The following is a 14,180-nucleotide window of genomic DNA, read 5'->3' as shown; positions in this document are numbered from 1 at the left end:
CTATCCTTGATGGGCATTTGGGTTGGTTCAAATTATTTGCTATTGTGAACAGTACTGCAATAAACGTATATGTGCACATGATTTTTATAGTAGAATGTTTTATAATCCTCTGCATATATACCCAAAATGGATTGCTGGGTCAAATGGTATTTCTGGTTCTAGATCTGAGGAATCACCACACTGTCTTCCACAATGGTTGAACTAATTTACTCTCCCACCAACAGTGTAAAAGTATTCCTATTTCTCCACATCCTCTCCAGTATCTATTGTTTCCTGACTTTTTAATGATCACCATTCTAACTGGCGTGAGATGGTATCTCATTGTGGTTTTGATTCGCATTTCTCTAATGACCAGTGATGATGAGCTTTTTTTCATATGTTTGTTGGCCCCATAAATGTCTTCTTTTGAAAAGGGTCTGTTCATATCCGTCACCCACTTTTTAATGGGGTTGTATTTTTCTTGTAAATTTGTTTAAGTTCTTTGTAGATTCTGGATATTATCTCTTTGTCACATGGATAGATTGCAAAAATTTTCTGTAATTTTGCCGTTCTGTAAATTGCCTGTTCACTCTGCTGATAGTTTCTTTTGCTGTCCAGAAGCTCTTTAGTTTAATTAGATCCCATTTGTCAATTTTGGCTTTTGTTGCCATTTCTTTTGGTGTTTTAGTCATGAAGTCCTTGCCCATGCCTATGTCCTGAATGGTATTTCCTAGGTTTTCTTTTAGAGTTGTTATGGTTTTAGGTCTTATGTTTAAGTCTTTAATCCATCTTGAGTTAATTTGTGTATAAGGTGTAAGGAGGGGGTCCAGTTTCAGTTTTCTGCATATGGCTATCCAGTTTTCTCAACACTATTTATTAATCCTTTCCCCATTGCTTGTTTTTGTCAAAGATCAGAGGGTTGTAGTTTTGTGATGTTATTTCTGAGGCCTCTGTTCTGTTTCATTGGCTATTAACTACTGCCTCAATTTCGGAATTTGTTATTGGTCTATTCAGGGATTTGACTTCTTCCTGGTTTAGTCTTGCGAGGGTGTATGTGTCCAGGAATTTATCCATGTCTTCAAGATTTTCTAATTTATTTGCATAGAGGTGTTTATATTATTCTTTTATGGTAGTTTGTATTTCTGTGGGATCAGTGGTAATATCTTCTTTATCATTTTTATTGTGTTTACTTGATTCTTCTCTCTTTTCTTCTTTATTAGTCTGGCTAGTAGTCTATTTTGTTAATCTTTTCAAAAAAACACGTCCTGGATTCATTGATTTTTTGAAGGGTTTTTCATGTCTCTATTTTCTTTGGTTCTGCTCTGATCTTAGTTATTTCTTGTCTTCTGCTAGTTTTCATATATGTTTGCTCTTGCTTCTCTAGTTCTCCTTCGCTCATGAAGCTTAGTTTGGCTGGATATGAAATTCTGGGTTGAAAATTCTTTTCTTTAAGAATGTTGAATATTGGCCCCCACTCTCTTCTGGCTTGTAGGATTTCTGCAGAGAGATTCGCTATTAGTCTGATGGGCTTCCCTTTGTGGGTAACCAGACCATTCTCTCTGGATGTCCTTAACATTTTTCCCCCCATTTCAACCTTGGTGAATCTGTCAATCATGTGTCTTGGGTTGCTCTTCTCCAGGACTATCTTTGTGGTGTTCTCTATATTTCCTGAATTTGGATGTTGGCCTGTCTTGCTAGGTTGGGGACGTTCTCCTGAATAATACCCTGAAGAGTGTTTTCCAGCTTGGTTCCATTCTCCCTGTCACTTTCAGGTACACCAATCAAACGTAGGTTTGGTCTTTACACATTTTCCCATATTTGTCAGAGGCTTTGTTCACTCATTTTCATTCTTTTATCTCTAATCTTGTCTTCACACTTTATTTCACTAAGTTGATCTTCAATCTTCTTTCGCTTCATTGATTCAGTTATTGATACTTGTGTATACTTCATGAAGTTCTCATGCTGTGTTTTTCAGCTCCATCAGGTCATTTACATTCTTCTCTACACTGGTTATTCTAGTTAGCAATTCCTCTAACCTTTTCTCAAGGTTCTTGACTTCCTTGCACTGTGTTAGAACATGCTCCTTTAGCTCAAAGGAGTTTGTTATTACCCTCCTTCTGAAGCCTACTTCTGTCAAATCACCAAACTCATTCTCTGTCCAGTTTTGCTCCCTTGCTGGTGAGGAGTTGTGATCCTTTGCAGGAGAAGAGGCATTCTGGTTTTTGAAATTTTCAGCCTTTTTGTGCTGGTTTTTCCTCATCTTTGTGGATTTATCTACCTTTGATCTTTGATGTTGGTGACCTTGGATGGGGTTTTGGCATGGACATCCTTTTTGTTGGTGTTCAAGGCATCCCTTTGTTTGCTAATTTTCCTTCCAACAGTCGGAACCCTCTGTTGCAGGTCTGCTGGAATTTGCTGGGGGTCCATGCCAGACCCTGTTTGCCTGGGTATCACCAGCAGAGGCTGCAGAACAGCAAAGATTGCTGCCTTTTCCATCCTCTGGAAGTTTTGTCCCAGAGGGGCACCCATCAGATGCCAGCTGGAGCTCTCCTGTATGAGGAGACTCCTCCTGCTGGGAGGATTCTCCCAGTCAGGAGGCACAGAGGTCAGGGACCCACATGAGGAGGCATTCTGTCCCTTAGCAGAGCTCGAGTGCTGTGCTGGGAGATCCACTGCTCTCTTCAGAACCAGCAGGCAGGAACATTTAAGTCTGCTGAAGCTGCACCCACAGTTGCCCCTTCCCCCAGATGCTCTGTCTCAGGGAGCTGGGAGTTTTATCTATAAGTTCCTGAATGGGGATGCTGCCTTTCTTTCAGAGATACTCTGGCCAGAGAGGAGGAATCTAGAGAGGCAACTTGGCTAGAGTTGTGGAGGGCTCCACCCAATTTGAAAAAATGAGTTGTGGTGGGCTCCATCCAATTTGAACTTCCCTGTGGCTTTGTTTACACTGTGAGGGAAAAACTGCATACTCAAGCCTCAGTAATGGCTGATGCCCCTCCCCCCACGAAGCTCCAGCATCCCAGGTTGACATCAGACTGCTGTGCTGGCAGCAAGAATTTCAAGCCAGTGGATCTCAGCTTGCTGGACTCCATGGGGGTGTGATCCGCTGAGCTAGATGATGTGGCTCTCTGGCTTCAGCCCCCTTTCCGTGAGAGTGAATGATTCTGTCTTGCTGGCATTCCAGGTGCCACGTACAAAAAAAATCTCCTGCAGCTAGCTTGGTGTCTACCCAAACAGCCGCCCAGTTTTATGGTTGAAACCCAGGACCCTGGTGGTATAGGCACCTGAAGGAATCTCCTGCTCTGTGGGTTGCAAAGAGCAGGGGAAAAGCATGTATCCGGGTCGGATAGCACCGTCCCTCAAGATACAGTCCCTCATGGCTTCCCTTGGCTAGGGGAGGGATTTCCCTGACCCCTTGTGCTTCCCAAGTGAGGTGACGTCCCTCCTGCCTGCTTCTGTTCACCCTCCATGGGCTGCACCCACTGTCTAACCAGTCCCAGTGAGATGAACTGGGTACCTCAGTTGGAAATGCAGAAATCACCTGCCTTCTGCATTGGTCTCACTGGAAGCTGCTGATAGGAACTGTTCCTATTTGGCCATCTTGGCTAATTCATTGAGTCATGATTATATTTCAATGGATAGGAGTTTTGGAAAGCTGGTTGTGTAAATTGTAAACATAGACAACCTTGTCTTAACCTCTCCAAGTCTTGTTTTTCTTATGTGTACAATTGTGTGTTATTTGTGAAATGTCACAGAACACTTTCCATACATTTATTCCTGTCAATACCTCTATAAAAGAGGCACTATGGCTGAGGACACTGGGACTCGGAGAAGTTAAAGTCCCTTGCCTGAAGTGCTGCCTATAGTTAGTGATTGTCTTAGTCTGTTCAGGCTGCTATAACAAAATACCATAAACTGAATGTCTTACACACCAGAAATTTCTTTCCCACAGTTTTGGAGGCTGGAATTTCAAGATCAAGGTGCTGGCAGATTCTACATCCAGTGAGAGTCGACTTTCTGGTTCCTACAGGGCACCCTCTCACTGTGTTCTCACATGGAGGAAGGGATGAGCTAGCTTTCTGGGGTGTCCTTTAAAAGGGACTAGAAAAGGCCCCACCTCCTAATACCATCACCTTGGGGTATAGAACTTCATCATATAAATTCTGAGGAAACACAGTCGAATATTCAGATCGTCCCATTCTTTCCCTGCCCCACTCCTCAAATTCATGTCCTTCTCACGTGAAAAATACATTCATTCCATCTCAATAACACCAAAGTCTTAGTTCATTCTAGCATCAATTCAAAGGTCTATAAAGTCCAGACTCTCATCTCAGTATCGACTCAATCAGATATGAGTGAGATTCAAGGTATAATTGATTCATCCTGAGGCAAATATCTCTTCAGCTGTGAACCTGTGAAATCAAGAAAATTATGTGCTTACACAATACAATGGTGGTATAGGCAAGTCATAGGATAGACATTCTCATTTCAAAAAAAGAAAAGTAGAAAAGAAGAAAAGGGTAGTAGGATTTGAGTAAGTCAAAAACCTAGCAGAGCTAACAACAGTAAATCTTAAGTCTTGAGAATAATCTTTGATATAATGTTCCACCTTCTGGACACACTGGGGCAGAGATCGGGTCCTCAGGGCTCTAGGTGGCATTGCTCCATGGCTTTGTTGGATTCAGCCCACGCCACAGTTCTCATGGATTGTAGTTTGGTGCCTATGGCCCTTCCAGACTGAAGTTGCATGCCAGTGGCTCTAGTGGTCCGGGGTCACAGGGGCAGCTCTGACACCATGGCTCCACTAGGCATCACCTTAGTGGGGACAATTTTTTCTTTTTTGCCACTTTAGAACAAGGATGAACTTTCCTCCACAGTCCAATAATATGATAACATGTTATGATTTCCATCTGAGACCTCATGGCCTTTACTATCCATATTTCCATGAACATAGCTCTGCCCTTGCAAAGGCCTTCTTCCTAGCTCATGTGCCCAAGTCTGTAGGTAGCTCTATCCTTTGAAATTTAGGTGGAAGCTGCCACACAACCATGACTCATTTACTCTGTTTGTCAGTGGAGATAGTCCCATTGGACACTGCTAAAGTTTATCACCTGTGCACTCCAGAGGGCTGGCCATCACAGCCATTGCTATAGTTGGGACCACTGGAGACACACCTGAGGTAGTTGAGATATTTATTATAGTAGCACCTCATTATCAGTACCAATTTTTTTATCTTAGTCTATTAGGGCTGCTATAACAAAATACCATAAACTCATGGCTTATAAACAACAGAAATTTATTTCTCACTGTTCTGTAGGCTGGGAATTTGAAGATCAAGGTGCTGGCGGTGTCAGTGTCTGGTGAGGGCCTACTTTCTGATTTATAAAAGGGTGCCTTCTCACTGTGTCCTCACATGGGCGAAGGAACAAGCTAGCTCTCCGGAGTGTCTTTTATAAGAGAACTAATTCCAACAATGAGGGCTCTACCCTCATGAATTAGTCAACTTCCGAAGTCCCTACCTCCTAATACCATCACCTCAAGGGTTAGGATTTCAACACATGCGTTTTTTTCAGGTGTGGAGTTGGCAAATATTCAGATCACAGCAGCAGTGAAAAATAGTTGAAGTTCAGTTCTTTTTTACTCCAGACTGAGTTCTTACTGTGTTGCCTCCTGGGGATGAAAAAGGACTTGGCAATCTTTCAACTCTAGGATGTCAGGTGTTCCAAAATTAAGTAGTAAAACCATATAATAACAGAGCTTGACTACAAGAGTTGTGATGCCAATGTTAATAAAGTGTAGCATATGTCTAATGATATTTAATTTGTGAGTTTCATTGTTTATATTCCTTGTCATTCCAGTAGGAATTGCAGGTCATAATGAGTCATATTGTTTGGGGATCCATTAGTATTCCCAACTGTAATATTATAGGGGGAAAAATCAGGTTATTCACCAACTTCATTATTTCTGCAGGAGTTCCAGAGTAACTAATTTCCTTTTCACAACAGTAAATATATATCTGCAAAATACAGTTTTACTCTGTATTTTGAAGAAATACAGGGTATTTCTGAAAGAAAGTTAAAAGCCCACAAAAGCTAAGAATTTAGTTTACCCAGTAGACTAAAATTCCTCTCATAAACTGTGCCAACATTTTTACTGGAAAAGCACTTTAAAATGTAGTTTTCTCTCTTGTGAGTATAAGCAGCAACCACTGACTTCAAAGAGGATTTTTGTTGCTTACTTATGAAGTAAAAGATAAGGCATAACTAAATGTATAAAATCTTATGCATATCTACAAATTTCATCTGCACTTTGTGTATGGCACAATATTAAATAGACTAAAATGTCTGGATGTAGTTTAACTTAAATGAATCTCTTCTGAAAATGTCTAGCCTATAAAATAAAGCTCCTGAAAATATTTTTCACAGCTAATTTCAGAAATATAAACTATATTTGGAAAACATCCTGCCTTTAAGCCTGAAAAAGAATTCCTGGAAAAAATAGTTTATAAAACACAATTTAGCAAGTTGTTCTATTAGGCAAATATAATTTCCTACAATTAGATAAACCACACTTGATTATTGGTCCTTTGATCCTAGCATGAGTTTTTAAAAATCCACTAAGAGAACAGCTAGCTACTATATTTTTGATATGAACTCTTCTCTAAAAAGAAAAAGAAGGGACTACTACTTGGAAGAAAAAAGTAACTTGTTTTTCAGTTTTTAGGAATAAAAGTACAATAGCGTAAATCAGTATGGTTTTAGATTTTAACTTAGAAGAATTCATTGCTTAAATTGAATATTCCTTAGCCTGCTGTCATCAATAATCTCAATTGCCAAATTCAACAGAAAGTTTTCAAATCTTTTCTTAGTTAATCTCCCAAACACATTTGGCACCATTGATCACTTTCTGTTGAATCATTCTGGTTCTGTAATTGAAACTCCTTTAGTTCTAGGGGGTCTCCTCTTACCTCTTGAATTGCTCCTTCTTAGGGTCTTTTACTACTTTCTCTGCATATTCTTTAAATGTCAGCATATCCCAGGGTTCCATTTATAACTGGATTCTCTTAAAAAGCTCTTTCTGACCAATTTTTTCTCTACTTGAGTAATTTCTAAATGCTGTCTCCAGCTTTGATCACAATTCTGAGCTCTGCATTTATATTTTCATGTATTTATAAGAACTGTCTCATGTATTTATAAGATTTTTTATATGTTTTCTACTTAGATACGTCAAAGGCACCTAAAATTTAACATTTCCATGGCAAAACTCTTTCCCTTTTCCCAAAGCCATTTCCTTCTATGGTTGCAAATACAGGGAAAACACTATCATCCACTCTTAAGTGGCTTACTAGAATGGCTTCCCAAGGTACATTATAACTCCCATTATTTTAACTTTTTTTTTTTTTTGAGACAGAAAAAAACTTTTTTTTTTTTTTTTTTTTTTTTTGAGACAGCTTTGTTGCCCAGGCTGGAGTGTAGTGGCGCCATCTCGGCTCACTGCAAGCTCCGCCTCCCGGGTTCATGCCATTCTCCCGCCTCAGCCTCCCGAGTAGCTGGGACTACAGGTGCCCACCACCACACTCAGCTAATTTTTTGCATTTTTAGTAGAGACGGGGTTTCACCGTGTTAGCCAGGATGGTCTCGATCTCCTGACCTCATGATCCGCCCGCCTCAGCCTCCCAAAGTGCTGGGATTACAGGCGTGAGCCACTGCGCCCGTCCTTTACAGTTTTATAGAACTAATATTTACAAGCATGTCAAATTTTGTCTTTTAAAAAAATCTGGGTAATGAATGTAAAGGCATTGTGAAGCTATAATTGCAATTATACCACCAACTAACTGATTGGGACGCACTACTTCATCTATATTATATAACTCAATCCAGACAGTTCATAAATATCATATTTATGAACAAATGTAGCACTGCATACATTAGTGCTTTAAAGACTTGAGAGTGGAAATGGATTAGGTAAATTTTAGCAAATCCACAGGTACTGTAGCCATTATAGCTATTGTAGAGCAGAGATAAGGAAATATTAGATTGTGCATTGCAAAAACGGGTTCAAAGCTGACTCACTCTGCTGTTTAATAAATAATTATTTAAAATGAAAATAGAGAAGTCTTCTCTTTGGATACTTTGTTTATAATTTTTTTATTATGGATAAGGTTTTGATTTCATTACAGTCACTTATTTGCAACTATGGTTTATTTCAAGGGCATCAATAATATAGTAGTACCATTAGCAGTAGTATAGTATTTTAAGGTTAAAGAGACTCTAGGAATAAGTAATCCTAATTTCTCTTTCATTATGAAATCCTTCTACAACAATAATGAATAAGTGACCATAAAACCTACTCATACTTAAATAACTTCATTGTGGGTAGGTTCACTGTATTGTGAAAGCAGCCATAGCATTTTTTAATCTCCAATGCTAGCAAATTTTTTCTTATATTGAACTAGAATATTTTTTAAACTTTACTGCACTGTCCAGGATCTGTCTGCCTTTTAAATATAGAACAAATATATACCTACTTTCATGTGAGAAAGTATGAAGACATGAGGACTGGAACTGTAGCAGCCATTTTATGACCATTATGAGTTGAACAACAGAAGCACAGAAATGCCAATCCAGCACTCTAATGTTGTAGAGCTGCTGAATTAAAATTAAAACCAGCAACTCTCTGATTTTGTTATGTAAACAAGAAAAGTCTTTGTAGTTTAAACCACTAATAAATCAGGACTCTTGCTACTAGCAGCAGAACACTAGACAACCAACATAGTATAGTGCTACCATTTAATTGTTTTTCTCTGGAAAATTGTCAAGATTTTTCTTATAATCTGTATTCCGGAATAGGCACTACTCCAAATATCTGATCAGGATATATTAGTGCCCAACATTTTGAACATCATCCTTCTGTTAATGTAACCTAATATGTTAGTGATTTAAGCAACTCCATATTTAATATGTGATCAACTATATCCTCAGTTATTTACCCTTTAACCTGTAAAATAAATAAAAAAATAAATATATATGCAACAGATATTTTTACATTGAAAACTTGCAATGAATTCAGCACAACTTCGAAATTACATTTCTATTGACCACATTATTATATGTAGTGCAGTGATGGCCTGAAATTGTGAACTTCATGTGTCCTTCTTGGCCAAAGGGGCAATAATTTGCTAAGGAAATATAAGGATGAGCTAATGTATAATGATAATAATGGAATAATGATAACTAGTATAATGGAGAAAGCTCAAATAGACCTGTGTTCAAATCCCTGCCCCCAACATTTCCTGCACTATGACCTACACAAGCTTCATTTTTTTCTTTTTTTTTTTATTATACTTTAAGTTCTAGGGTACATGTGCACAATGTGCAGGTTTGTTACATATGTATACATGTGTCATGTTGGTGTGCTGCACCCATTTACTCATCATTTACATTAGGTATATCTCCTAATGCTATCCCTCCCCCCTACCCCCTCACCACAAAAGGACCTGGTATGTGATGATCCCCTTCCTATGTCCAAGTGATGTCATTGTTCAATTCCCACCTATGTGTGAGAACATGTGGTATTTGGTTTTCTGTTCTTGCGATAGTTTGCTGAGAATGATGGTTTCCAGTTGCATCCATGTCCCTACAAAGGACACGAACTCATCCTTTTTTATGGCTGCATAATATTCCATGGAAGCTTCTTAACCTTTCTATAAGCTGCTGTTTCTTCATCTGCCTAATGCACATATTAATACCTGCATTTGTGGGGAATAAAAACTCTTATATGGTGTCAGGATGTGTCCCTTGCTGCTCCCTTCTCCTTCTCATTTTTTTACTTTTGTTATGGAGATTCAACTATTTATGCCTTGAAAAGTTCGATAAATGCCTTATGTTAGAGTGCTCGTCACCTCAGCCTACCCCAAGAAAGGCCACTTTAAATATTAAGAAAGATGATAAAGGAGGAGCATTAACAGACAGCATTGAAATGAAAAACAGAATTTCACTAGCTAGAAAAAATTAGGAAGCAAAGTTTACCCAGTGCTGGAAGCAGGAAGACATCCTCCCTGTCCCTGAACTCTAGTCTACCTTCACAAGTAGAAATGTCACTGACATTACAAATGAAGGGATCACAGATTCTTAGGAGCTTTAGGGACTTAAAAAATTAACATTTACTATTTTTCAAATTATAAAACATATACATATATGTCAGAAATTCTGAAAATATAGAAATAAAGATTTATACTTATGTATTTTTGAAATTACACAATATGGAATTACAGAAATACAAAATCTCTTAAACATCTAGCATTTAGTATACAGTTTCTTTTTTTCTTTTTTTTTTTTTCCAAATTAGGGGCTTTGGGTGGGGGCACTGGACAGCAGATTTGTGGGATTTTGGAATTTATATCACCTTTGGTCCCAGCTCTGATCTTAAAATGCAAGTAAGAAAATGATGGATCTCAGCTGCATCCATGTCCCTACAAAGGACACAAACTCATCCTTTTTTATGGCTGCATAGTATTCCATGGTGTATATGTGCCACATTTTCTTAATCCAGTCTGTCACTTATGGACATTTGGGTTGATTCCAAGTCTTTGCTATTGTGAATAGTGCTGCAATGAACATACGTGTGCGTGCGTCTTTATAGCAGCATGATTTATAATCCTTTGTGTATATCCCCAGTAATGGGATAGCTGGGTCATATGGTACTTCTAGTTCTAGATCCTTCATCATTCTCAGCAAACCATCGCAAGAACAGAAAACCAAACACCGCATGTTCTCACTCATAGGTGGGAACTGAACAATGAGATCACTTGGACTCGGGAAGGGGAACATCACACAACGGGGCCTATCATGGGGAGGGGGGAGGGGGGAGTGATTGCATTGGGAGTTATACCTGATGTAAATGATGAGTTGATGGATGCTGACGAGTTGATGGGTGCAGCACACCAACATGGCACAAGTATACATATATAACAAACCTGCACATTATGCACATATACCCTAGAACTTAAAGTATAATAAAAAAAAATTATTTCAAGATAAAAAAAAAAAAGAAAATGATGGGTCTCAAAGAAGGTGTAAGCAGCCAAGAGGCTGATTTGACCTGATTCTATATTGAATATTGTTGTGTGAGATTCTTTAGGTATCTAAATGGTCCAGCAGATCTCTGGCCGTTCATGTTCAGTGCCTTTAGAATGTTTCACATCCTTAGGGGAAAGCTACTTTGCCATTATCCTGCCACACCTCTATCCAGATCAAGTAAGGCAAACCTCCACTTTAAGTAAAACCATAATATGAGAAACATAATAATTTAAGAGATGGTGAGTATTTTTGCAATTAGATCACAGTATTCAAAGCAAGAAGTATTTAGCTTAGATAGGTGCTTAGGAAACAAAATATCCATTGTCGCCAAGAGAAAAAGAGACACTGGTCTGAGATAATTCTGAAAAAGTGAGCATGGGTTAGGTTTTAGTCTTACTCCCTAAAGATAATGCTTAGTCACAGATGCTATTAAGTGACCCAAGATGATATTAAGCAACACAAGCATATCTGAGTTCTGAGCTCACACTATATGAATGTAAATAATGGTCAAAATATATGTAGAGAGGCCATTATAGGCTCGGGAACAGATGACAATGAACTATTAAACTAGACTGGGGTGGGTGCAACGGAGATTCAAGAGCTACTTGAATGAGAAATGAGAGAATCTGTTGAGTGACTAACTATGGAGGCAAGGAAAAAGGATAAGGATGGATCCAGTATTTCTTTCTTGAACAACTTAGTAGGGAGTAGTGACATTTACTAAATTAAACAAGTTAATAGAGAAATCTTTTAAATCACGACATCTGGTAAAGCATGAAAAATAATTGATTGATTGATGAACATTCAATATAGAAGCAAATGCCCAATAATACATCTTTTTTTATGGGATAAAAAACAGACACATTAGCCTCTAGTTTTCTTGACCATAAGCCCCAGCACATTAACACTTGACAGAGGCTGCCTCTTCTACAAAGACATTTGAGACTTTTACTCAATTTGGGAGGCTTTTATTCAGCATCAGTGAGGCACTGACATAATTCCACTCCAAAGCTGCGTGCCCTGCATTGACATGCTGAGCGCAAAGAGAGAATGATAATGACTTTGGACCCCAGGGGAAACTCCATTTCCTTCTAGCTCCCCAATAGACAGACTCAAACATCTGACAGAGATAAGGAAGTTCCATGATGAGAAGATGGCTTTCTTTTTCCCTTTGCAGGACTAGGCCCTTTAAGAAATAGATAAGCTCTCTGAGGTACTGCTGAAAGCAGCCAGATGGCTATGTTGAAAGTCTAGCCCCATTGAAATCAGTCCTCAGGAAATTATTCCAGCTATCTTTTCTGACTTCTTTCATGGCTTTTTTCTTCTCAGTATTTCCCAAGCTGGTGGTGTTTGACAGTCATTTTCAAATGCATGCCTACCCGAATTTAAATTTTGATCTCTTTTCTCTGAGCATGCCAAGTGGTATCAATTACCCTTCTTTTACAGGCTAAATTGTCAGCCTGGGTCTCATTTATTTATCAACTTCATTTTTGGTGAGTCTTTTCATTTTTGGTGAGTCTTTTCATTCTAGCACAGCCTAAGCTATCTATCTCTGACAACTCCCTAACTCTCAATCTCTGATTACAATCCCATCTGGAATTTACCAGTCCCTTCTCCAGGATTCAATCTTAGCTAAAATCCAAGAGTTGGGGGTAGAAACAAGGCAGTTACAAAATGTATCGTCATATATGTTTTTCTGTTAGACTGCAGAGAACAGTATTATGATTATCAGTAGCCCCTGCTAGTATTCAGTAACACAATTTCTTGTTAAGTTTATAGTCACAAAAATCAAATGACTAGGCTGGGCACAATGGCTCATGTCTGTAATCCCAGCACTTTGGGAGGACAAGATGGGAGGATTGCTTGAGTCCAGGAGTTTAACAATAGCCTGGGCAACATAGCAAGACCCTGTATTAATTTTTTAAAAAATCAAATGACTAATTTATTATTTAACTATAAACTTAGCAAATGTGTTAACACTGTTTAGTATTAATACTAACAAAGCATAGTGCAAAAAAGTACATAACAATACATTTTAGAGAAGTAAAACATTAAGGTTATGAAAAATAAGAATGAATTAAGATTTTCTTTTTAAATACAAAAAATACATATATAATTATAAAATATACATCATATACCTCATTCCAGCTATTGGCTTTCCATGAAGGGCATCTGACAGATCTACAGGCTTTGTGAGTTGGAGGTTTCTGTACTTGACTGCAATTTGTGTCTTCTAATTTCCTTTGGAATTGGTCAATGCAAAACACTTCCCGGTACTTTCTACCTTTACCACAAGAAGCTGAGCACTAGAAAAGAAATATGAATGCACTTGATTCATTTTCTTCTTGATTAATTTAAGCTTATCTTAAAGAAGTACAAAATGTAACAATCCATACATAATTGCTTTGATATTTTTATTAAGATATACTCTGGTATCTTTAATTAGCAAAAAGTTAAAATTTACCAATCTGCTCTGGACTATCAATTAATGTGAATATTACAAGGTAATATGATTACATTTTTATAATTTATTCTACAAAAAGTGTATTGATTGTCTACAATATACCAGGTACTCTTCTGACACACCAATGCTTTAAATCTTTTAAGGTTAGACTATCCTCAACTAACTCCTTTTATCATCCAATAAAACTTGCATTCCATTTTGTAGAATCAATACCCATTTTATTTTTATCTCCATATGCTTTTCTATACTGTAAAGTATGTTTTCTATATTTAAAAATTTTAGTAATCTCTCAGTGCAGGAAACTGTGATTGAGAAAGCAGAAAATTTACTTTTTTTAGCATCATTTCAATTCAGGTTGTTTTTTGCATCAGTCTGGAAGACGTCTTTCCCTACCATCGGCCCTCTGATTTATTTAGTAAACAAAAAATAACTGAAATATTTTTAAAAATATAGGTAAAATAATGATTTGACTTCATTTGTCAGTCAGTTTTCATTTTATGAGTGAGGACAGTGCAATGTGGTGGAAAGCACTTGGGCTCTGGCATTGAGTACCACTTATGCCATTTACAGCTGGGTAACTTTAGGCCCATTTCATAAGCTGTCCAAGCCTTGATTTTTATTTTTCATTTATAAAACATGAGTAGTAACATCAACCTTAC

The 14,180-nt window shown here is 38.0% G+C and overlaps 1 protein-coding gene across 1 annotated transcript in view; it reads right to left on the bottom strand.

Moving 5' to 3' along the window:
• The window catches only part of ADAMTS20 (ADAM metallopeptidase with thrombospondin type 1 motif 20), a 217,504-nt gene that overhangs the window by 40,905 nt on the left and 162,419 nt on the right, over positions 1–14,180 (bottom strand). Inside the window, exon 29 of the mRNA XM_033222369.1 lies at positions 13,196–13,363. Coding sequence (XP_033078260.1) covers positions 13,196–13,363 — 168 coding nt within the window. The remainder of the gene's footprint in view (positions 1–13,195; positions 13,364–14,180) is intronic.

Source organism: Trachypithecus francoisi, unplaced genomic scaffold, assembly GCF_009764315.1.
Source record: "Trachypithecus francoisi isolate TF-2019V2 unplaced genomic scaffold, Tfra_2.0 Lachesis_group11, whole genome shotgun sequence".
Classification (NCBI taxonomy): Eukaryota; Metazoa; Chordata; class Mammalia; order Primates; family Cercopithecidae; genus Trachypithecus; species Trachypithecus francoisi.
This window is presented reverse-complemented; position numbering and strand designations above follow the sequence as displayed.